At 38.7% G+C, this 26,911-nt stretch overlaps 1 protein-coding gene across 4 annotated transcripts in view; it reads right to left on the bottom strand.

Annotated features, from left to right (window-relative positions):
- Window positions 1-16,460, bottom strand: part of LOC145994894 (cartilage acidic protein 1-like) — a 57,233-nt gene extending 40,773 nt beyond the window's left edge. The window contains exons 1-4 of one of the 4 annotated variants that reach the window (XM_083131365.1): window positions 16,383-16,460; window positions 10,771-10,828; window positions 3,306-3,398; window positions 1,252-1,490 (exon numbers count right to left, since the gene is read on the bottom strand). In XM_083131365.1, coding sequence (XP_082987491.1) covers window positions 1,252-1,490; window positions 3,306-3,398; window positions 10,771-10,802 — 364 coding nt within the window. In that variant the 5' untranslated portion in view covers window positions 10,803-10,828; window positions 16,383-16,460. Of the gene's footprint in view, window positions 1-1,251; window positions 1,491-3,305; window positions 3,399-10,770; window positions 10,829-15,937; window positions 16,003-16,382 lie in introns of those variants that run through there. The other 3 variants (XM_083131358.1, XM_083131382.1, XM_083131373.1) reach the window with 3 other exon arrangements.
- Between the last annotated feature and the right edge of the window lie 10,451 nt (window positions 16,461-26,911).

Genomic DNA, 26,911 nt, shown 5'->3' with positions numbered 1-26,911 from the left:
TAAAAAAAGCTCTTGAACAGCATTTGTTACAAGGAATATAATTTGTTCAAACTGGTATGACAGACACCAGAGCAAAGCACGTTGTTTCTTCCGTTGAATAGGCCAGTCGAAACATGGTGCAGCAACTGGAACATTGCACAAAAGTGGAGGTGCATAGTGTCATGCCACTGTGTTTTTGGGATCGTCTCGGTGTTATTCATGTGGAGTTCCTGCCCAGGGTACAGCAATTACAGCCAAGAGATACTGCCAAACTATGGACAGCCTTAAAACTGCCATACGCCGAAAACACAGAGGAGCTCTACGACCGGATGTGGTGTTCTTGCACGACAATGCGAGACTACATACAGCCGAATGCACCTGTGCACACATCGGTAGTTTGAAGTGGGAGGTTCTCGAACACCCTCTGCACAGTCCCGATCTCGGCCCCTCGGACTACCATCTGTTTGGACCCCTGAAGAAACACCTCTGTGGAAAATGTTTTTTGACACAATTGAAGCAGTGCAAGAGGCTACTGTTACCTGGCTCAACAGTTTGGAGCAAGAATTTTTTGCGACGATTTGGTCTCCTTCTGGAAAAAATGTTTGGACTGCAGGGGCGACTATGTGGAATTGTACAATGTGCATAACATACTGCAGTTTCATATTTGTATTCATTCACGTTTCAGAATAAATTCAACATTCACCTTACTTTTTCTATTCTTATTTGTATAATACTTTCATGTGTGAAAAATTACATCAGTTACCTATCAGTTTCGCTCACAGAACGGTGTTGATTGACATTCACTAAATTTTATAACAATTGAATTATAACAAAGTAAATTATAATTTTTGCCCATAGTTGCAGTTTTCGATTTCACGCTGGTTTACTAGAGGTAACATTATTAATGCATTTTTTGGCATAAAGTATTACTTTTATGATAAAAAATGCAATTTTCAAAAATTGAGCATTTTAAATGGGGGAATTGGAGAACTTTACTTCTACACTATTTTGCCCCTGGGAATAATAATGATTATATGACACACCTTTTTCTAGTTGGTAGTGCATCTGACTGTCATACGGGAGACCCAGGTTCAATTCCCAGAGTGGGTGATCTAAGGTCGGAACTTATCCAGCTCTGTCCCTGCAAAAAGTGGCTCTGTGGCTCACCCAACCTCAATCAATGGGTTGGGAGCAACTCTAGTAGGGAGGGGGGTTGCCTTCATGGCACGATGCTATATGCACGGGGAACTTTACCTTTTACTTTTGACATACCTTTCCTAAATTTGAAGAGCTTGTCGCTATACGTTGCTACCCCTGAGAACGCCTGGTTAGTATTGAGAAAATATATTTCTTCTCTACCATCACCATCAATATCACAGGCCACGACACTTATTGCATTACCCTGTGGATCACGTAATGCATAGAAAGGGGAGGAAGGATCATCCACAGCAATGTTTTCCAACTGCTGAATTTCTGCATTCCATTTCAGCACAAGATTTGGACCATTAAAACTAGAAGATAGAATAATTCATTGACTTAATCCAACCATTTAACTTCTAAAACAGGATACAGAGAGTTATTTCTCTTGCAGTTTATGGTTCTTAAAAGGACATGCTCACTACATCAGACATTTATAAACGTCTGATGAATGAAGTGGGTGTTCTCAACAAAAGTTACATCAAAAGTGTGTTTATATGCATCAAAGAATGGTCAACTACAAGAGTTTGTGGTTCTTTTCATCTATCTTTCATGTGCGTACGTGTAATACTTTTGAAAATATAGCCTTTTCAAAACGAATGAATCATTTATGCTAGCCCTGTATTAGAACAGTTTGATTAAAGCAATTAAAAAATTATATGTAAATATACATTTTTCTGTTTCTGATACTGTACCTACTATGGAAATGTTTGTTAAATGTGTTAATGAAACTATAATAATTTTCAGTAACTTATTCTTCCTGTGATAATAAACATTCTGGATCTGCTCTATAAGTGCAACTTAAAATATTAACTTAAATATTTTAATAGTCTTTGTAGATGAATTTTGGAGAATTTTTTAATGGTAGTTTCAAAAATATCAGCTGGCATGTTTATTCACAGTTTAATGATAATGACACTATGGTTTAACATGATTAGTATCTTGTATCCTTTTCTACACGAAATGTTTGCTACTTTTACCTATAAAAATTATTGGATTTTAAATCAAGAGGAATGTGTGTTTACATTTCTCTTAGTATGAGCTTCACAGCATCAGTACATGCATTTTATTTCCTTTATTTGAGCCTAATAAACACCATTAAATGATTACGAGACTAATGCACTTTCACCAAAAGTAATTATGATATCTACAGAATACTTATGCACATTACTCTATAAATAATTTATTTAAATCAATCCACGTTGCTCTTCCTGCAGCACTCCAGCGGCAACCATGAATATTGAGCTGTAGGATAGTATTGTACACACACAGCAAAGAGAATGCTGCTTTCTGAAGGTTCACAGAAGCATAACTAAAGTGAAAACAGCAACTCCTGTACAATAAATGCTGAAAATGCAACAAGGAACACCACTTACTTTAGGATTCATGTTTCCCAGACTAGCTTATTGTGGTGTTAGAACCAGGTGAAAAGAATTGAAATGTCACGATAAGGTCAACAAAGCAGGCACTTTATTTTGAATGTATCTCATTACACCATGGCCACTGTATCTTAGTATTTTTATTCTCTCTACCTGGTTCTAACAAAATCCAGAGGGTGATCAAGGAAATTCAACTTTAAACAATGGGGGCAATTAAAGATAATCTGCATTCATCAGTAATTACAAATTTTTCATTATGTTCCATGCACAACGATTACAGGAGAACATCGACAATCATGAAAAGATTCTCTCGGGCTATTGAGCAGGTGAGTTGTGGAAAAGTGACACTTGTACCCTGAGGATGAGAGTGACGTTAGCTCTCGAAAGGTTGGCATGTTTTCCACAACTCACCTGGTCGATAGCCCGAGAGAATCCTTTCATCATTCGTCACCAGAAAAGCTTCAACCCTTACTTCATTGACAATCATGTTAAGTATTCATTTATAAATGATTTATTACCTCTCACCAACCAAATAATTTGACAACATAACAACAGCATAAGTTACAGAGATGTACTGAGGCCAGGGTAAGGAGTAATAAACATCTGCTCTAAAACATATAATGGAAATATTTTAACTTTCTTCAGAACAATAGGAATGACTGTTTTTGAACTGCATGGTAATAAGTTACCAAACCATATGAACAATACACACCCAAAAAAGTACCAAATATAAAATAAGACCAAGTTTACCCTGCAACAATTATTTCGAAGTGGCCATCGTTATCCACATCTGCTACAGCAATGCCATAATTTAACTGGGCAGGATTGGAGTCCGGACTCAACCTGCAATTAATAGACAGACATATTTCACTTTCTACACTAGGGCTGAACCAATACTGATGTATCCGTATTGGTAAAAATTTACAACCGATACCATTGTTTACAGAGGCCAGCATATTCTGCATTTTACCTACCCACTGCCCGCTTGCCGCGAGGACAGGTATACCTGCTCGCCTGCCCACGGCAACGAGTCGACTTGCGTCTTTACCCGGGTTCTTCGTCTTCCAGGCGCTCTGCGCTTACAAGGTAACTGGGCATTCAACAAGACCCGGGCACCTGCAAAACCTGCTGGAAGGAAACAGCCCTCCGGCAGCGTGTCGCTCCAGGTGTTTCATCACCACGTGGACAGCTTCAGCCAGTGTTGCCTAATTACGTAGCTCGTAAATCCTACGAGGTCCTAGGAGGAGCTCTCTCCTCCAAGGAGAATTTATATACTTAGCGATTTCAGTTCAGCGTAAGCAGTTTTTATCTTATTGCCAGGAAATGCACGCAGTATTACAGCTTCATTTATTTAAATGAATGATCGAGCAAACAAAAATCTCCTCACTGAAAACTAATTGCTTTTCATTGCATGGTGCCTTAACCAGGCACGCAGTGGCGCAACCAGAGGGGGTAGGGTGCATTGCTCACAACCTTGGACGGAAATTAAGTCTAGCGGAAGGGTCAGGGTGGGGGTCAAACATTAAAGTACAAGAAAAAACAGACTAGCAGAATTTAAGAGTAGCAGGGCTAAAGGGTACTCAAGATGGAATTAATTTTCATATTTTTCTTGCATTTTCCTTCCAGACGGCCAAGGGCACCTGCAGAGGGGGAATGGAGGGGTAATTGCAACCCCTTGATTTCAAATTTTATGAAAGTAGAAATATATTATAAAATATTATCCAGTCTCATCAAGTTCAATGCCGTAGCAAAGGGGTAGCGGGAGTCGGCCCTGAGCGCCGAACGATCTAAGTGAGAAAAGTTTTAAAACAGAGAATGCTATGGCGGCCCGTGATATTATTTGCTATTAATGTTGGTTTGTTACGAGTTGGATGAATTGATTATGTAATACGTCGCTCCATGTGAAAAGAAAATATTGTAGATGGAAATTTTACATGCCATATGTCTGTACATTCGGAATGCATTTATCATGCACTTTCTTTCTTTCAAAAACAGTTTGTGTGCTTGTTTTCCATTATTAGCTAACGTGAAATTGACGTGTTGAAAAAAAATATTTCTAATCCTCTGTTTCAACACAAATGCGCGTGAGAACCGACTTCTACCCCCTTTTTGCGTGATTTATGAGGATTATAATGCCTTTCATGCTACTTTATTACTATTATTGTGATTGTTCTTGTTGGCACGTTTATCCAAGTACTTGGCCCTACCCCCCAAACGAGGGTAACGGCAATGGCCCTGGCTGGCTACGGCCCTGGTGTTCGCAGTAGAACAGTGTGTTGTTCGACTCGCGACCTCAGCGTCGAACGTGACATGTTTCAGTCTTGTCCTATATCACTATATATACGTATATTGGTTGTTTACGACATATACTTATGGATCCTGTGCCACGGCAAACCTATTTCAATGTGTGTGGGGGGGGGGGGGGTAGCAACATTCGTAAATCTCATTTCATTGGTGATGTGGCTTACGAAGCTTCGAGTTCCCTTTTTTAAGTAGTGAAAATCTATTGCAGTTGGCAACACTGCAGAACGGTGTGGGCCAGGTGCAGTTTCTACTCGAAGCAACTACGTCATGCAGAGGGAGGGGTCTGCAGTTGATGGAAAGAACGAACTGAGACCTACTAGGTATCGTAAGACTGCGGGTACCCGGCGGGTCTACAATGCCTGCCAGGAACGATCTGTGCAGGTGGGCATACAAGCTGCTCAAGCGAGGGTGTTGCGCAGGTTGCATGGCATTTCAGGAGCGATGTCTCGCGAACGGGTCTGCTCCAGGTCTTGTGCAGGCCTTTAATTGTTTACGAGACCCTTTTCAGACGTTCGTTCATCCTTCCTAGTGACGGGTTGAAAGACCAGCACAAGAAGTTCTGCATGTAGATTTTCCGAGAAGCGCTGACCAAACCCAAACCCTCCTGGGAAGCAAATGATTGAGAAGAGAAACAGGGCAAAGAGGAAACTGCTCCCAAAGTAATCAAAGGCATGTAACTACCTGGTAAAGGCTGTGTGGAAATTAAAAAAAAATAATTCATGTGGTCACAAAGTCGTGTGGTAAGAAAGGGTGAACATTTCTAAAATTAGCATTGCTATCATGCTGGGCTGTTTCGGGGCAAGATGATTGAGGAGTTCTTGGGAAAGACAGATTAAGGGTGCTGCGGAATTTGTTTTATGTACTTTCAAGTGGGGAGGAAGGGGTGTGGTTTCAACAATTTCTTCTTGTGTTCTTACCTTCTGTGTAGGGAGTCTTTTATATGATGGTATCGGTTGATACTGCAGTGGCTTGTTTTTATTGCAAATGACAAAGAATAAGGGAGAGCAGGTCATAAAGAGAACTGGTGAGATGAGCATTACTTTGATAACTGTTGCTTTTCTCCATTCCCTATCAATTGATTGAGTTGGTGTTTAAGTCCACTTTATGCACAGTAAGGGTAATTGTTACTCGGCCTACAGTTTAAAGTGGGATCCAAACCACTACGTGCCTCCACTGGGTATCGAACTCCATTCCCTATCAACCCAAATGACAAGAACGAATAGTGTTTACATTAAATTGAAGAAGAGACACAGTCAACCGATTTTTTGGTGCAACCGTAACACTTAAAAAAGTCTTGCAACATTTCAAAAATGTCTCTCCTTGCATCCTTACTCTCCAGAGAGAAATTCACTTAAAAAAAACACTAAGAAAATGTCGCAAAACATTTTAAAGTTATGTAATGCTACATGAGAATAATTTTGGAGTTAGTTAATATCATTAAAGGAATGTGATGTGATGAGTTAGTATGACTTGGTAACCAGCCTTTGTTAATTTAAAGTGGAATAATGCAAATAGCGGTATCGGTATCAGTTCAAAGTGGTATCAGCCCTACTCTATACAATTCTACATTACTCACTTAATGCTACCAGGGTGTACTGGTCAATTCTTCTATATGTAATGGTGCAAAAATCGACTTTCTATGATTTTAACTTCCCTTTGTTATTTTAAGGTCCAAAGTGAAAATGGCAGCACCTCCAGAAAAGTTGGGGAAAGCTCTCCAAAGGCATCATCCTGTTGCATGACAATGCCTCACCACACACTGTAGGTGAAACAATGGCAACACTGACCTCCTTAGGCTTTCAAATGTTGCCCCATCAACCCTATTCTCGTGACCTGGCTCCATCTGTTCCTCCATCTGGAAAAACACCTAAAGAGACAACGATTTTGAGTGTTTAGGAGGCAACTTATGCTGCAAATGAGTGGTTACTTTTGGACCTGAAAAACAAAGGGGAGTTAAAATCATAGGAAGTCGATTCTTGCACTATTACATATAGAAGAATTGACCAGTTCGCCCTATTCAGCCTCCTAGCTCATTTTTTTCTGAATAAGGCTCAATACTAATCAGCCTCCCCTCATATTAGCATTTCATTAGCTATTCTCGTACCCCTTTGAATAAGTCAAAGTTTAGTAGGCTTCAAAACTTATGACAAAGATCCTTTAATGAATTCCGGCATCTACAGTATTAAATACGAATGCAACAGGAAGCCAATGCAAAAAACTTATCAAAGACATAATCGCAGAACACATAGGATACATAATGCAGGAAAGAAAGTTCTTGTGGGTTGGCCAAACATGTCACAGACACCAACCATCAATTACCACAGGATTACATTTCCTTAGTGGCACATGCAAAGCCCGTACGTAGCTGGTACTATTGGCCGAAAAATAAATATTCTTGCATGGTAATGGCCAGGCGCATATATTCTAGGCTACCTAGGCTATCGCCGAAGCCCAGATTAAATACAGAAAATAATCGACTATCAAATGTGACTGATGCTTCACTCTCAAACAACAACCGCGGGAAAAAATTATAGTATAAAACCCGCGACTCCTGTGCACTGTACTCCCGCGAGGAGAGGAGGGGGAGAGTGGTCCATGCTTCCTTATGGCCCGAGCTGAACAGAAGACAAGGCTGCGTGGGGATTTTTCGTCCAAGGTTTGTTTTCCTTGTGATCGCTCTATACATGGGGATGGACTCCTTTCCTTTAAAACTACCACCAGACTTCAGCGGTTAAATTATTCCCCGACCAGCACCTGGAGGTGGTGGGTGATGTATTTGTAGTGGCTTCTTAGACAGGGAACTCTTCGTTTTACAACGGCGGTAAAACCTTACAGCGATGCCAATGCGCTAACCAGCATGGGATTTTCCCAAGTAAGGGAAATTTTGAAACTAAACTACTATTACAGGAATGGGAAAAGAGTGGCTGGCATGTAATAGGGAATTTGTCCTCTAGGCCAAAACAACACTGTCCCATCGAACACATGCAGAACTCACAGGCCGATGACCTTCAACCAACCACGCTTTACGATGTTTTCAACCCCTCTGCTGCTTTGTTTATGACTGGCTGGGGTAGACTGACTGCCCGGAGATGACAAGGGCATTTTGTGAGTGGAAATCGCGTTGAAGAAAGTTTAAGAAAATTAGGTCTCTTACTGTGTGGATTTTCTTAAGTATATTGATTGAGTGAATTACGTATATATGTTTTGAATGATCTGTGCTGCGTCGTGTAGTGAACAAAAATGAATGACATAATTAACGAATTATTGCCGAAACAATTTAATCTGCTTTTGCATGAGGACAAACTTCAAATCGTGAAGATATGCAGGCCTCTGGCATCGGAAAGAAGACAAGAATGGAATTGATTTATTTTGCGTTGCTCTTCTGCCACTTTAGTTAATCGCGACGATGAGAATGAGTAACGATACGATGAAATTCATGAAGCGTCATTCACAAAGAATACCCATGTCCATGCCTGGATTTGAGCCCGGAACCCCTGGCATCATAGTGCACTGTGCTAATAACCATTTTACCACAGAGGTTGCCAAAAAAAGAATGGAGTTCCTGTTCAAATTAAATATTCAAGGTAAGAAGTTTATTATATATATGCGTATATTTTATTCTCGCATGTAGGCCTACATAAATATTTCACAATATGGGCCTCTATATTTTATAAATAACCACGAAATATTTTAAATGTTTTCCTTATTTTATATTAATGAAACAGTGATATTTTTATAATTATTAGTAAATTGTAATGTATGTATTTTAATCACAACGTCACATCACCTTAAAATCCAAGAAATTGAACGAAACATTTGAACATTATGATAAAAGCAGATAGCCCAGGTTTTAAACCCAGCATACGCCACTGGTAATGGCCAAGAAAATGTACGAATGCCTCTGGTTGGGAAGGACTGAAGTCTATGTGTTGCTGTGATGCCATTTGAGCAAAGCACGCTCGTTACGCCATCTGTTGCTGAAAATACGTAACCACGCTATTGAGGAGACCTGTTGACTAAGACTTTCATGAGTAAAATATTAATGAATCAATGTAGTGCTGCATTACTTCGGCAGGACAGACCATGATTCCTTGCGAGTAATCATGATCCTTTGCGATGCATTTTGCGGATGCACAGTAGTGTAAACAAAGATGGTGGCAAGTAGTGTATCTGTTGCTGTGGAACAGCGGTGTATAATGAAATTTCTCATAAAGGAGAAAATGAAACCTGCTGAAATTTGGCATAGACTGCAATCACAGTATGGTGAACAAACACTGTCACGGGCAAGAGTGTACAAATGGTATCAACAGTTCATTGAAGGGTAGGAGTTGGTAGCAACTGAACCGCATGGATTTTTGAACCGGTAAGATTTTGGGAAATGTCTTCTAGGACATGAAAGGTTTTATCCATGTGGATATTTTTGGAGAAGGGTGCTACTATTAATGCCCAATATTACTCAACACTGCTTCATGGTGCTGTACATGGGGCCTTTCGGAAGAAAAGACCTGGAATGTTGTTGAAACATGTCATTCTTCTCCATGGCAATGCAAGGCCACACACGGCCCATTTGCCTCAAACAACACTGGCCAACTTGCACTGGGAGGTTTTACCACACAGTCCTTACAGCCCAGATCTAGCCCACAGTGATTTCCACTTGTTTTGGGCTCTTAAAGAGCATTTGGGTGGGATGCACTTCCAGACAGATGAGGAACTCAAGAATGCTGTCCTCCAGTGGTTTACGACACCAACCTACTTCTTTCTACGCCAAAGGCATCAAGGAACTTCCACAACGATGGCAACAGTGTCTGGAACGTTCAGGGGTAATACTTTGAAAAACTGACATAGTTTGGTGCTTCTACGTATGTATATTTCCTGTCTAGAAATAAAAGTCTTGGTCAACCTTGAACGACCCTTGTAAAACAATCCAAATCTATCACTACACTTTCCAGAAAGTAAATGCCATCATCTGTTGTTCAAAAAAATTATTACCCTGCCACGTTCCCTGTGCAGAAACATGCCTGCTGAAACCCAGTTATCCAGGCTGGGACAAACAAAAGTCTAAAATTGGAAAGGAAAAGGAGGATTAGCCCAGGTATTTGTTTCACTTTAAGTGTGAGTTTGATCTGTGTATGGATCTTTGTGTCACGTACTTACTGTTCATTTAACAAATACACAACTTTCTTTTTTTCCAAAACCAAAGGTAAGTTGGAAAAGGTGAACAAACCTTTAAAAGGAATAAATTTTGGTTTTGGCCAAGCTTCTAGAGACTCAAAAACAATGGTATCAGCTAGTATCAATGCAAAAATATCAACCGATACTTATCAGCTCAGCCCTAATATTTAGGTTAATGACAATGGTGATGAAAGATGAATTGGTGAAATAAGTGAAGGAACTTACTCAGGATTCGAACCTAGGAATTCTGCCTACATAACACACACATTTCTAACCTTTTCCCCCCACAAGAGATATTTTCTATCCCATTGTATTGTCCAAATTTCTGTTCCAAGAAGAACTGCTACAATTTAATATGGCAATTGTGTATTTCATATTTGATTCTCTGATATTGTAACATGAAATAACATTATCTGTGAGCATTATACTAACTTCTGAATCTTTACAAAATATACAAATTGATCTAAATTTGAAGTTATTTGCATCTTTTGTGTATATATATAACTTACGTTTTGTGAGTATCGAGGTAACTCCTCGATGTTGTAACCAATAACTCTTGCGGGGGAAAAGGAACAGCAGGAGTTACCCTGATACTCGCAAAATGTAAGTTAATATTATATATATATTAAACTTGTGAGTAATTCGCACAACCTTCATCATGTATTTTGGGTATATATATGAACATAAATAATTTATAAACAAGTTGTTCAGATATTGAAGCTAGAATTACCAACCTTACCTGAATATCTTTTCAGTGATATCTTCGAACATTCTGAACAACTGCAAACAGCAAAGTTCTGCAAGGAAATTTACAAAGAGGTTTTACAATTCAACAAGAGAAGATTTATTACATTAGAAATACAATGAAAATAAAAATTATTAAGGTGTAAATCAAAAACCCTGAGACCTTCTGTAAACAAAGGGTCTCACCGATTCGACGTATCACTCCGCGTCAGCTGATTCATGACCGCAATCATCTGCTGTTACACTCATAGTTCGCCGCACCTATTCATTTTATATAAGAGCCTCTGAATGTGAGAACCCATTCTCAAAACATCAGACGAATATGCAGCCGCATACATTGTTACTCTCCCGGTCATTCTCTCTTTCCTAACCCTTAAAACTGCACACGCTGACACACCACTGCACTGGGATACCAACTTAACCACTTCATTTACTGGTTTCTCAGGATACCACTGACAGAACGTTACATAAATATTGAGTAGAATCTGTTTCTCACCCCTTTTCAAAGGCTGTCCTTGCTGGTGTTTTGAAAACAAGCTCGGAGTAAACGGAGACTTTCCCTCACGCATAGAACTCTCAATGTTATTTTTCTAAGGATAAGTCAGGCAATATTACTAAGTTGCACTACTTCCTTGCTGTTCACATGATTATTTTTAGAAAATAACCAATGTTATAAAATATCATTATGTACACAAATCTCTAAGCTCATTGAAAGTTACAATGCATATTACTACAAAATGTTCACACTTATCTTTCCTTGCCATGTCACCAAGTTATTTTACGAAGTGCACTATATTTGGCGGAACAAAAATCGTTATTAGGATGCTTGTCAAAGTTTCCAACCGCAATAAATTTACGAAATTTCTTTGTCTTGTGTTGATCATCATCATCAATATATTTATTGGACTTACAGCATTGCATGTGGCTGTTTATGCCCATTATATATTTTATTTACATAAGATACAATTTACATAAAATCTACAAACAAATTTCAAATACACTCCTATCTTTATCAAACCTTAGAAATATACATTACCATGTTATATCATTTTGTCTAAAAAAAATGCAAGTAAAATATATTCAATTCACATGCAAGAAAGAAGCCAAAAAAAAAAGAAAGAGCATTGGGTTTAAAGTGAGACGTCATTTGCGGCAGCGTATCCCATACTACAAATTGGCCGTTGTTTTACCTTACGTAATGAATCCTGTAACAACGCTGGATTTTCGTGTGGATTATTTTACTTCTATGAGTTTGCAATGCTTTCTGCATGCAGGTGGTTTTGTTTACAGAAGGTCTCAGGGTTTGTGATTTGACATATAGTATGTGTTAAATGCAAGTTAGATCTAGATTTGTCAAGTTGGTGGCACATCCATGCAAGAGATAGATTGCACTGATTCCTAAGATTGGTGATCACAAATAGGTATAAGCAGTTTTGGGGCTCACCTGGCCCCTCATGTATTTACGTACTATCTGTTGAGAATTCAAATGCACAGTAATGCTAGGGAATGTAGCATTCTAAAAGTTCGTGGAGGTATTTTCTTCCATCATGGAATCTATTCGACTGGGAATTCATGTATTTTTGAAGAAAAATATCTCTCCGACGCACAATGACCGTTGCTCGTATTTGTCAACCAGATGTTCCAAACGTTTAATGACATAACCCCCTGTCAGTGTTTCCAACCACGCCGTTGTTTTGCAAGAAGTGAATGTGATTTTATTTTTAAAGCTGTATCGCATTGTTTCACGAACAAAATTTCAACTATGCTTGCCTAACCTTGTTAGGTTCCGATCCGTCGTGATCAACACATATCAACAGGTGAATGACTATGAAGAGCGACGCATAGCGTTACGCAATAATTAGGAAGGAAAGCATAACAACTGATGAGGGAAAATGCTCAAAATCAAAATAAAACAAATTTCCATCCTTTTAAAATCATCATTGCTTAGCTGCATGGCTGGGGAGAGACCTGCGCTCGATCGCCAATTCTAAACTTCGAAGGAGACGAAGAAGGTGAGCGGAAACATCCATCGCGACACTTTAGGCTGCTCTCATACTGAACTAGGCTTCGTGGCGGTTCCTCTCTCGAACCTTTAGGCCACCCTCTGTCGTCAGAGTCCTCGAGCATAAATCGCCTTCGAAAAACTACACAATCGCAGCTATTACATTAAAAAAAAAAATCACGAAGACAAAGCGTCCATCCTCATCTTTACCTTCCTATTTCTTCAATCACCTTTCAATATCCTATGTCATCTGTTTCTTCACCTCGGCTAAAACTCAGTGGGCTAATGGGATACTCTGACCCCTCTCAGGTACGGGTATAGTAGTAGAAATACGTGGGATATGAAGCTTCGACTGTTATGTACTAAATCATTTGACAGGCTATGGAAAAGGGAGATTTTATAAATGAATAACATCTGTTTCCGAAGAAAGGTCTGCGTCTTCAGTAGGCTTCTTTATGGGCAATTATTTTCCTGAAGATGGTTTATTTTCAAGATACTTTTATAAATTTACATCTTAGTTACAGATCTCCATAAATAAAGGACAGAACAGATTTCCTTCTTATAATTAAATCTACGCGACTTTTGCAGTTTATTTACATAATATGGATCAAGCTGTCATATCAGTTATATAAAGACGACCAGGCGCTTGCTTGGAACTTTATGAACACTCCTTGACATAATGAAGCATAACTTTGACGTGACTGGCGAAGGTTTTAAGTATTGACTCCGATCTTAATATAAATTGGACATTATGGTCTGGCTTCAAGATATATGCAGAAATACAAACGGCTATAATTCGTAAAATATTAGAGACATCGACTTGATATCAGGTATGGCAACATGTTAGCATGTTCACAGGGCGAAACCCAACCATGCCAGATATCAATAATAACCTGATCAATAAATAATAATCATGGAGACGAAATAATCTGAACTTATTCTTCCGTATGATGGCATGTTAGCATGCCCACAGGGCGAACCTACTCATACGGCAGAATAACATTAAGTCCTGTTGCTTTATGCAAAAATTGAAAATATATTACGTACATGTTTCGAAGAAATCAAACTGAATTATCACAAAGTTGAAAGAAATCGTAAATTAACTTATTCTCACACATGGTGACATGTTAGCATGTCCACAGGGCGAACCTACCCATGCGTCAGAATAACAGTAAGTTCTGAGTCGAAATTTAACAATATTTTGTGAAGATTTTATTTAAAATTTCAGAAAACTTCAAAATAAAGTTGAAATGAACTTATTCTTTCGTATGGTGACATGTTAGCATGGGCGAACCTACCCATACGACAGAATAACTATGTCTCTAAGCTAATTTGGGAACGAAGACTGAGTTCTTGAACCCTCCCATTAAGGGAGCTGAGTATTTAAGATGTTAATCCATCGGAGTCGGTGATGAAAATGCCCCGGAATTAGGTTCCGAAGCTGTATTTATATCCTCGCATGTCAAGCAGAGCGCCTCCCGTGACACAAAAGATAAACATAGCTACAGCTGTGATATGCAGAACTAATTTGTGTATAATGGCAATATTCTAAAGATTAAACAGTATGTTCGATAAGGTTCATTTTTCTATGTCTAAAACAACAGTTATGATCCTTAAAGTTTCTATAATATTCTCTACTATAAAGTTGTCACATTCTTAAAAACTTCTTCCCAATGTCCATAAGGCTTATATTACTAATAACTCCAACTGAAATTTAGCTCTTATGGATTTCATAATAGTTTGATTCTAAAACTGAGAACACATATTTTTGACTAATTGTCAACAATGAAAGATTTTGCTTTCAAGAAGCTTGCAAATAACAAATTCTAAACTACTCAAATGACAGAATTAGGTCATTAGTTCAACTATTAAATATCTCATCTTTCATAACGTTTTCATAGTGAATATAAAAAGTAAAATAATTAAGAATAATATTAAATATGACCGAATCTTTGATATGGTTCGGGAGGATCATATCAGACCGTTGCTCGTATTTGTCAACCAGATGTTCCAAACGTTTCATGACATAACCCCCTGTCAGTGTTTCCAACCACGCCGTTGTTTTGCAAGAAGTGAATGTGATTTTATTTTTAAAGCTGTATCGCATTGTTTCACGAACAAAATTTTAACTATGCTTGCCTAACCTAACTGAACCTAACTTTGCCGGAAATGGTCCGAGGGGCTATCCGTCAATGGTTTGTGAGGCTATTCAGGTATTTTTCAGTTACGAAGGTTGGAAACACTGCATACCGACATGATCCACGACGCGACACAAGCTGTGCCTGCTATATTGTGTGTATGGAAGCCAAAAAAGGAAGAACAATAAATACTGTTCATGTGAAAAATTGAAATTATTTTCGTGAAAAAAGCCAAATGCCACCTTAAAGAATCTTTCGTAATGCAGAATAGGTAACTACGAATGTTAAAAACGACAAAATAAACGAGTGAGAGATGTTCGGTGGAGATTGAACTGGTACCCAATAATTTGCAATATTATCTGAAAAAAAAAATGCACACTTTATAACTGGGATGGGTTCACCCTGGCCGAAACTGATTTTGAGACTGGAGAAAGTCACTAAAACGGAAAGAAATTCAAGGCGTGAATAGTGAGGAAAACCACATATATCAACAAGTGAATATTAAAGAAACAATGTCAGTCCCTTTTTTATTTTTCATTCAATTGGAAAATGTTCTTTGTTATTCTGCAGTACAAGTATGGTTACCAGATGACAAACTTTAAAAAAGAGGACATTTTTAGATGCAGCACTTCAAACACAATAGTGTTTTGATGAGCTTGTAGATCACACACTTCTGTAAAATAATTTTACACAGTTTCAGTATAACCAATAATGGGCCTCATTACAGGCAAATGTCTGAATATTCTAACATTTATTTACTATGCTGGTAGTATTATATGGTTGTGAAACTTGGTCTCTATCTTTAAAAGAAGAGTTTTTTAAAATAAAACACTTAGGAGAATATTGGGACCTAAAAGAGATGAAGAAACACGGGAATGGAGAATATTATATAATCATTAACTGCATAAACTATATTTATTCTTTGTTTGCGCTTGCAACCGAGTGTGTTGTATTTTCTGTTTGAGATTGAACACGGAAACAATATTAACAATTATTTAGAAATAAGTATAAAATTTTCTTACGGATCTTGAAGTTGCAGCAGTTGTCTATTCCCCCAAAAGAGGACATTTTCTCATTTTCCTAAAAAAACGCCCGGACCAATTTTAGGACCTAAGAAGAGGACATGTTTGGGTAAAAGAGGACGTGATGGTAACCATAAGTACAAGGAAGTACTTACACTACGTAACTTGTAATTAGTTGATTTTCAAAATTACACAAAAAACCTGTAAACTCAGTACTACGAAGGCGATGTTTCAAAACATTTCCCAAGTTTTGAATTTCTCACCCAACGAAACGTCAAAACTTGACACGCCCACATCCAAAGAATATTCACTAACAAGTAGTCGTTACGCACACAAGTTTTTACTCTTTCTAATCACAAGAATATAATAGTAAACGTGGCGGTTTCCTTCATAATCTTTCTGCAACATCATGCATGTACAATTACGCCAAAAAAACTTTTATTACCTCATACACATTTACTCCCCACGCCTTTTCGTGCGATTGTTTACAATTTGCGTGTTGCAAAACCAGAGTCATTTGTTTTCCTGACTTCTCGCAATCTAAACAGATGTCACTACAATCGCTGTGCAACCTCACCCCAGAACCGGAATGACGTCAGATCAGGAATTGTCCGAAAGGTACACCTTCTTGAAACGAACATCCTCCGAGAATGGTCTCGCAGTCCGGTTTTGAGTCGTGGGCTGCAAGAAAGTCTTTCGAATTGCACTTGGACTGCAGCGCCAAATACGATCAGTAGATAAAACTGAGAACACGTTGTTTTTCCTGCGTTTTAAACACTTGTTTTTCATCATAGAAATCACATAGCATTTACATTTCCACCTAAAGAACTTCAACCAACCGATAACTTGCTTGCTGACTTTCTACTTCTGGGTACGTTCCGAAAGTCTTAACGAAACGAACGCATTCAACGAAAATAACTGGGCTCGTGAATCTGGTGAAACCAGTTATTTTACAGACTTATGGGACACTGTAGGAGAAAAGCGCAGGCGCAGCGTTTCGTTTAGAGAAAATTTCCACATGGCGTCCAGCGGAAGGAATGTCCTTGTGGCAAAAATAAACTCTGCTGGGGACACTGTTACTCATTTTAATCACATTGTAAGAACCGTAAAGGCATACTCATCTTGTGCATGTTGCTTCATATCGCTCTCTGTTAAAATTATAATACATCTTCCGAACTAGAGCAGTTTGAATCCATCAAGCACGCGCGTTGTCTCAAACTAGCAGACGATTCTCACCGAACAAACCAGCCTTCTGGCCCGTGCGTTTGGTTAATCTCGTTCTTGCACGAAACGCACGGAATGCGACTTTTGGGACAACATAATGAACCTCACGAAACGCACGGAAGCACTTATGGGACGGCCAGTTACCATAACTCGTTCAACGCGTTAATCTCGTGCGACTTTCGGAACGGGCCCTCTGTGATTTCAAATAGATGAACAACGATTGAATGAGTCACGTGCTCAAGCCTGCAACAACCCGTGATCCACGGCCAGCTCTATTAAAGATGGCCGTGTGTGATCTCGATTGCTCGTGTGCTTGGCGCTTTCGAACTGCACTGTGGCGGCGATTAGGGGGTGCGTGGGGAGCAGTTGCCCCACTTTTTGCCATTCTTGCTCCGCCACTATGCTAAACCTTATGTATCAAGTGAAACTAAATTGAACCCAATCGCCGCCACTGGTCAAGATTCTACTTCAAGGCCGCGTCCGAATCGGCAACAGATGTCACCTAGAGCGCCGTTCCATCCGGGGACTCAGCCAACCTCCGTTGTCCGAATGGGAATGAGCGGCTAGGGACAGCATTAACACCTTGGGAAATACATGCTAACAGCACCAAACCTGACTTGCCTAACCTATCCACGTATGCATATAATAGCTTAGATAAACAAAATATAACTTGCCAAACCTATTTACATGTTTATTTATGATATTATATGCCTATGTGGATAAGGCAGACCAGGTTTGGTGCTGTTATTATAGCATGTATTTCCCAAGGTGGTAATGCTGTCCCCAGCCGCTCGTCGAATGGGGCTGTTCATTGCCAAACTTTTCCGGTGGCGGCGCCACCACCGTTGCGTCCCTAAATAATTTCGTTCGTCATTTGGTTGCCCTAAGCTTTACATTGGAGCTCGATGGGATGGCTATTCGCGATTAAAATTACCACCTGAGCGCTAGTGTCGCTTCCAATATGTCCGCTCTAAGTAGGATAAATCTTTGTTTACATTCAGCAGTAGTACAAAAGAGCAGCGTGTTGTCACTGGTATGGTAGAAAACGTTTAAATTACGCATTATTTTTAAATATTGCGAATGCGATGTGAATTCCAGGTACTCTAACAAACGTGAAGCTGTACTGAGAACGAAGCATTTAATTATGATAGGCAAAAATAACACGGAAAATGCAGACGAAACTATGTATACGCACTGGTTGTCCAAAGCAGTGCTGTATCATCTGCACGTCATGTAACTGGGGTTCTCGGAAATTATTTGAAAAGAAGAATTGAAATTGACCTGTACTTGAAAAGCTGGGACAGGAGAAAATTGCGAACATATCGTTGCAGTTCTTTCTCGAAAGAGAAAGGCTGGTTTAATAATAATATTCACGATTTCATGAGCAGGCTATACTCACTGAAAAAGGACATCGTACTGAATGAAACAGTAACATTAGCATATCCACTTTTTTTCTGGTTACATTTGACATTAATTCATTCTCAAACTATTTTCATCTTCCCTCTTAATCGACTTGCACCTGTTCCAAATTTCACACATACGTAACACCGGTAATACATGGACGCATTGGTTAAGACGCTTCATGATTTTTCGAAAAAAAAAAGCTTTATTTATAAAGTACAATTTAAAACTTTACTTTCATGGAAATATATATTTATCTCTCGATAAATAAAGTAAGCAGACTCGTGCAGTCTTCATAATTTCCTTGCCGAATTACAGTGTTATATCCCCCATACCAATCTTCTGTCAATTACGTTTTCCCTGATTTATTAACAAATTTCATTTTGTTGATTCCACGGGGTGGAAACACATGGAAACTTTTAATTTGTTCTGACCCATAAAACTATTTAGAGGAAAAAAAAAAACAAAAAAAAACTGAACAGTAGACCTTACTTTCTCGCATATTCACCATGCTTTAAACGACTTCAACACAACGTATCCTACTTAGAGTACTTCCTGAAAATCCCGGCAGATGGCATATCGGTTAATTTTAATCGCGAATTCAAACGATATTTTCAACGAAGGTAAGAATTTCTCGTGTAAATCTATAATAAAAATGGGTTTAGCAAAGCTTTAAGATAAAGTAGCCAGTCATAAGTTTCCGAAAATTACATTGCGAAAACGAGCTAAACATAGTACGTTCATGCACAAAGAACACTAAACCTGATGTCATTTGGGTCGTCTCTAGCTGCCATGGGTCGATAATACAAAAATTTAGATTTTTACACTATGCCTTGCTTTTTTCTGGTTGCGAGCATGTGTAATTCAACGGCGGGTAATTATGCCCTATCCGATAATTTAATATTAACGTATGTTTTCATTGTATTAAGCAGATATTCTCCTCTCGTATTTTCGTCCTTCTTTTTCTTGGCAGAGGTTTCCCTAGAGGTTGAGACATGAAACAAGAAAAAATATTTTATGTAATAACAATTCTTGACGATAAATGTGTGTATTTAACTTTTTTTAATATAGCCATTTTGACACCGTTGCTCTTTACCTGTATCAGTTCATTTTGAATTTCAGATTGTGCATAACTATTGTGAATCTTATTTTATTGTGTACGTCTGAAATGTTCTTGTTGTAATTCGAACAGAAATTGCACCAAATTCCGGAAGGTTTCTTAATTCTCTGTTGTTTCAGCTGTGTATAATGTTCTCGAACCGCTACATTTTAAGAAGTCAAAAATTGTGTTTACGCTTATCAACCTTCGTAAGAGAAGGTTTCATTGTTGTTGTTTGGCTTCCTGAATATTCTAAAATCAGACTGCTACCATCCGTTTTTTTAAAAAATTCTAAATAAGTAGTTGACGTATTTATTCAAATTGTAATGTTTCACTAGAATTTATAACCGGTTAAAAACATAATGTTGTAGTTTTATCGCCCACAATAATTAGCCCTTTCCATATATATTTTTCTCACCTCTATTTATTACATTTAAAAAAAAAATTATAACCCAATGGGACGGGAGGCCCCTTCGCCAACCCTTTGCTACGCCTCTGTTTTTATCATAATTTCTACCATTGTCACGGTAAACTGAAGGTCAGATATGAGGAATAAAAATAATAAACAGAGAAATAAAAACGCATTCTCTGCGGTGGTCTCAGGTCCGATTCCCTTTTAAGGCACCTTGTAGACTCGTTCTGGTCCAAACTTAAACTGTAGGTCCAGTTCCGATTAGCCTATCATGAGCATACAGCGGAGTTCTCGAGCCTGTTAAACGTGGTGATAAAAATACAGATTGAATGAGTCTTGAATATTACTAGGTATAATGATATATCCAAAAACATGGCAGTTGGGAGGGGCGATCGTTTCTTTCGCCCTCCCCTTGGATCCGCACCTGCCTCTAGGTAGGATTGTGGGAGGGAGATAGGCCAAGGCCCTTTCATGCTGGTATTTTCTCATCTGTCTTACCTTTGTTGGACATTGGGAATCTTCCGCCACATAAGTCGATATCAGTAGCGAAGCGTGTTCTTACGAAGGAGGGAAGCGATGTTTCAGTGCAACAAAACATTACAATGGCATGCAGGGGGCGATTCCTCCATGTAGATAGTGAGGAACTTCGTACAGTTCATTTTTATTTATTTCCAGTTCTCTGCTTTTTAGGAGTTTAATGCGTGTTATAAAATTATGAGCGAAATGTACGTACGATTGCCTACAGGTTAGCTATTGTCAAGAGTTGACTGCTCTCGGTCGCTCCAGCAGCAGTCCAAAGATGATCGACACGGGCTTTTCTGCCGCTCGCAGAGAAACATCGGCAGTCATCCTACAGACAGATGGGTGGGGCTGGAAGGGGCAGTACAAGGGAGTGGGGAAAGGTTAATAAGATCGGCGAGGATCGAGGAACCAGCAAGACTTTCCTCAATCAGCCATGCCAACCCCAACAAAATGTTACTAAACCAAGCACAATTTGATCTTTGTTGGAACTTAGCACCGTTTCAAGCATAATCTGCAAACGCCAACCCCTGGGAGAGGGAAATCGAATTTAAAGGAATATGTTTTCAGGAAATATAAATAATATTCTGTCCAAATCTTATTTCTACTTCACCAGCGGACATGTTTTAAACGAAAGGGAGTATGCCGATCCAGCGGTAAGCTTTTTGACAACCATGCCACGATCCATCCTCTGTCTCTTCTTCATCCTGCCCGATTTAGTTCGTCAGGAGATTTGGGAAATAGGTAGAAAGTTGAGGGTAAACAATAATCTCAAACCTTTTTTAAGTTCGATGTGGAACCCATCTCGTTTGTTGCGCCATTTTAAACAATTTTGGTTTGGGGGAAATTTACACTATTACATAACTGTTAAAAATGAGTAACTCAAGTTCAAAACTCTAGAAAAGCAGATGCAGAATTACAATTACCCGAAAAAATAAATAATTAATAATAAATCCTACCACAATTTAGTAGCATTTAGAATAATTTCTAAGTTTAAGCAACACTTTTCATTATCGTCAATCCACACGACAGAGAGGGGGAAGAAAATATAAATTCTTGCAAAATCTGAAATATCGTCAATGTTGTTTCCGTCGATTTTTATAGGTTCACATTTAAATATTTCGTAGTTCAAAGTGAGGAGAAAGGGCCCCTTGCCACACCTTGAGCATGGGCCTGCAGCTAACATTCTAAATGCCATGGGTAGTACAAGCAAGACGTGTGAATGTAATTGAACGCATTTTTCAAACCTTCCTCGGTTTACCATAACTTCTTCCTACACTCCGAAAAAGCTACGAGTCGCCAATGATGGCATGCCGAAGGAGGGGGGGAGGAGGAGGGAAATAATCAAGGTTTATAGCCTCATTGTCCCGGTCGCTGGATTTGTCAAAACATCATAATGAAGTGGCGGTACTAAAAATAAATCATATGATCCGCAAAGGTAACATTGACTTTCAAAATTCCAGGTAACGTTATTCATGTGGTAGTAAACGTCTTACATATGCGAACTTTCCGCATACGATTAAAGGTGTACGGAATTTCTTATTTATTTATTAGTACCTTTATTTGTTCATTATTTTTTAATGTGGGCAAACGGTCACCAAACGATGCCTCACTTTCATTGTGTCCTCGGAATGCTAACTCTTGAGTACCAAGAAAGGTTGCTACACTTACAAGACGCTTCAAATTATAGCGATTTTGACGAACAACTTTGTTAGCAAAATCCACACGAGATTGTCCGAATTCTTAGAGAGTTAAAAATGCTCTTATGTAAGATTCTGCCTTTTTATGTCTCTGTAATTCATTGTGCACGTTATTCAGATGACAATATCCTGTACTTGACCACACGGACTTCGTCTTGTCCTCGGCGAACAATATGAATGGCCAGCAATACAACCTTTTGCGTTCTTCACAAACTGCTAGCCAAACTATTTTCTTAATTTTATCCCTCACGAAGGAAAGATATATCAGTTTGGTAATAGAAATTACACGGTTGAATCAGAATCATTACAGCAGAAAGAGTATAATAATAACATTTAAGAAAAAAGTGTCATATAGTGGGGAGCCCAGGGAGAAGGGGGTTTGTGGGAGACACAAACCCCCTTCGCCCCAGTATTCCTAAGAAAAGGAACGTCAAAGGTAGTAAAATATGACAAAATAAGGACTGACTACTAAAAAAAATACCGATGGCGCAGTGGTAACGTCATCGCCTTGTAATCAAGGGGTCCCGGGTTCAATACCCGGTGGAGGCACATAGTGGTTCGGATCCCACTTTAAATTGTAGGTTCAGTCCCGATTAGTCTTATTGTGCATAAAGTGGATTTAAAACATGAACTCAATAACACTTAAAACATGTTCTTGTGTCCATAATGTGCATAATCTATACGATTTACTTCTGTGCTGTGTACAATATTTTCACCCCAAGTTTTATTCAAAAGCCGTCAATTTATTCAACGTGGTTGTAAAATTTGTGAAACAGCTCACTTGAATTACTGTGTAAATAATATGGTAAAAAATGGTAAAGTGCTCCCCTGTGCTTAGCACCACGCCATGAAGGCGTATAGGGGGTTTGGGGGTAACGCCCCACACTTTCTTGATCCGGTCATGAGTGGGAGTGATGTGATCAGCATCACGCCCCTGACCACCTTTACCCCCCAGGGTTTCACCCAGGTACCCATGTCATTCGATGCTGGGTGGGCACCGGGGCCGCTTCCACCGTTAGAAAAGTTCCCGGATTTGAACCGGCCGGGGATCGAACCCGGGACCTTGGCAGTTGCAAACACTGCTAGCGGTCAACTTTTCTGACGTAATTTGAGCTGGACCGACTAGGCAGGGTGCAGATCACAGCCTGCTAGATCTGTGGTGTAGACCAAAATCCGTCGAATCTTCCCTCCCTCCCTCCCTGGGGAAACTCTTCACGGGGGTGTAGACATTCCACTTCCTGGAAAAACAAACTGTCGCCCTTTGCCCCAATGTCAATTGTTTTACGCGTTTTACAATTCGCGGAATCTAAAATAATTTGTAATATAAAATGATACTATGTAAGGAATTTAGAACAGTGATAATAACTTATTTTTGTTATTTTATTACTAAGAATTATTATTATATTCGCGATCTTGTTTACGTGTTCATGAAGACAAATATTCGTTACTAGTTTTTGCTGGCAATGTATCATTCTGCTTCGGTTGAGCTCGGCTATTTTCGAGAATCAAGAAAGCTCAGAAAGCAGAGCTTTTTCTTGAAGCGTTGCGGACGGTTTCCACCCGAAATTTATGCTTCGCCATGCGACTCCTTCAGGTGCGTTATTTTCTCGCAGAGCGGCCGCAAGCATTGAGGCTGGTGCTTGCTACAGAGCTGCTGAGGGAGTTTGCGGCCGTAATTTTTCGCGAAATCGAGTTCGATGCAAACTAAATAAGGCTAAAACATTAAATGATATTCGAATAATGCAAGCATTGCTTGTACTATGTCTTCGCCTCTGGTCGATATAAATGGACATTTTTTAAAAAAATTTATCCAGTTTTTTTATTTCAATCACATTTTCTCTTTCTTCGTATAATGTACAATATATACAGTTATTCGCCAAATTTTCGCAGTAACTTATTTCTTCTTACGAAGTTCTTCTCTTTATTTATTATTTTGCAATTTTTTCTCTCCCTATTTTTTACTTATATTACCTCACTGTCTGTCTGTCTGTTGATATCTTTGTTTCACTTCTATTATTTCTTTTCTCTTTTCTATGTATCTTTCTTATGTATAGTTTATTTTCTTTCTTTGAATCTTGGCAAGACGCAGCCCGGTTATGGCACAGAGACTGAAGGCACATCCATGTCAAAGTCCAAAAGAGGTGTGTTTACTATCCCTTAAACCAGCGGCTCTCAACCTGTGCTTCGTGGATCACTAAGGGCTCTGTGTGCACTTCCCAAGGGCTCCTCGGCCGCTTCAGGAAAATACATAAAAATTGAATGAAATTAAAGATTAAGAAACAAAAAGTAGAATCAAAATAAGGAAACTAGAAATTACATTCTGAACGGAAATTTGCCAAGTTGAATTTTGCACCTCCTCTTGCAGACGACGCCTCGATAGAAATGCTTTCTGAGCTTATGATAGTGTTGAATGATGCCATAAAAATAATAAATTATATAAAATCACGACCTCTTAAAAGCAGGCTCTTCAAACTAATGTGTGAAGTCCCTCCTGCTGCACACTGAAGTAAAGTGGTTGTCTCGGGGAAAAGAGTTGACACGTTTGATGGAACTGCATGCAGAGGTAGCAGTACAGAAGCTGCTCAAAAGCTAAAAATTTTCAAAATATAATTTCATTGCATGGACATTGCACAATTGATTAGATATCTCTTTACTTTACATTTCCTTACTATCTACCCCCTCTTCCCCCACTCTGTAACATTACTCCTAAACACCATTAACTTGTAAGACATAGGGTACGATAGGTCTAAGGGGCTCCGTCAGAAATTGATTCTAAAAAGGGCTCTGCAAGTCAAAAAGGTTGAGAACCACTGCTTTAAACAATTCCCCCAAAACAGTATTTTTTGAATATTTGAGTATTATATGTAACTTCATTTAAAAAAAGTGTTTCTAGTAAAAAATAAAAAATAAAAAGGATCACGATTCATGAACAAAATATTTGGCAGCGTGATGCCTCCCCTCCCCCTCCAAAAAAGATTCCTGGCTGTGCCGCTTCATTGAAGTAAGAGAAAATATTTCCTGCTTCTTCTTCCAGTTATTTATCAGAGATTCAGACCATCCTGATTTAGTTTCAAGAAGGTACTACAATGGTATTTAGGTCAATAACAAAATATGGGAAAGCATACTATTTGGGGCAAATGTTAATTTCTTGTACAATGGGGGGGTTGGGGTAAGGGAACTAATATTGTACGTCCATTCCACTCTGGCATCATATTTTTTTTTTTGTCACTAAGGGGGCCCCACAATATTTACTTGCAAAGGGGGGGGGGGCACTGCTTTGGATTAAAGACAGCTGGTGCTTATCACATCACATGACGAAGATCGAGAAGGTACGGGGCATTACTTTCACACTTATTATGTGCCTCCATGGAGCAGTGCAAGACATAGCTTTACCTTTAGCCTTCAAACAGGAACATATGTGTTTTCAGATGATTTTTTTTTTGCATGAAATGGAGTATTATATTATAGAACATATGTTAACATATCCATGTTATCAGTAATAATAACATCTGGATAGAACATAGAGAATGCTGGATAATGTTTAATTCAGTCTTCTCGAGACCTTGCTGTTTGACACACACAGGAGATGTACTACATAGAAATTTCAGCAAAAAGTGCAGATTCAACCAGAACTCGCTCGAACCTAGGTTTCTTGCACACCATGCTATTGCTCTACCAACTGAGCTACTAAGTCAGCCCTGATCCTTGAGGCAGTCTTATTCAGAAGTATGGCAATACTCACTGAATAGTCAGAAATGGAAATGAACAAGAGACATGAATATGTGAAACTGAAGGAAAGGAGAAGTTTAAAAAATAAAACAAGTTTCTGCAGAGAAAAGTAATTTCATGATTTTATTTTGTACATCTTATAATCACAGTTTTCTTTGATAATATTACAAAGTACGTTCTAGTCCACTGTTATGTGCATGTAATGAATGTGGAGATCAGATCAGAGATCACAAATTTATATGCATTATATTCGTGTGTGCAGAACTCTCTCAAGAAACAGTAGCTCTACAAAATATTATGAATGACTTCTTACTTGACTAGAAGGTTAAGTTACATTTGACTTGTCCAAGAATCAATGAACAAACTGGCTATTTACTGACATTGTGTGGATTTCAATAAATATTAAGTTCACACTTTCACATACAGTATTATTGCATTTATGGTACTTTATCATAAGTAAAGGTTCAAATTTATCCTTATTTTAGTCTGTGAAGGTGATGTATCATTTCGATTACCTGCAAATTTCTCAGCCTGAAAATATACAGTTGGTGACATTTACAAGTCTGTATCGAGATAAATGCATTGTGTGCTGATTGAGCAATATCTGAAACTCAAAGGAAAAGAAACATTTATTATGTATACATATATTAATTTTTTCGACATAGTATCCTTTAGCTCGATACACTTTGACCAGTACATTTTAAATTTTAAGACAAATTTTTCTACCTCTCTTCAAAATAGTCATATTTGGTATCAATGACTTCACTTTGCTGCCTATTTTGTTTTATGTTTGGAAACAAATGTAATCCAGGATCATATCTGGTGAATAAGGTGTACGAGGCAACATTTTGAATTGGTAAGTTTTGGTCATTGTGACACTTTCAATTGTG

This window comes from Lepisma saccharinum, chromosome 1 (assembly GCF_977018435.1).
Source record: "Lepisma saccharinum chromosome 1, izLepSacc3.1, whole genome shotgun sequence".
NCBI lineage: Eukaryota > Metazoa > Arthropoda > Insecta > Zygentoma > Lepismatidae > Lepisma > Lepisma saccharinum.
This window is presented reverse-complemented; position numbering and strand designations above follow the sequence as displayed.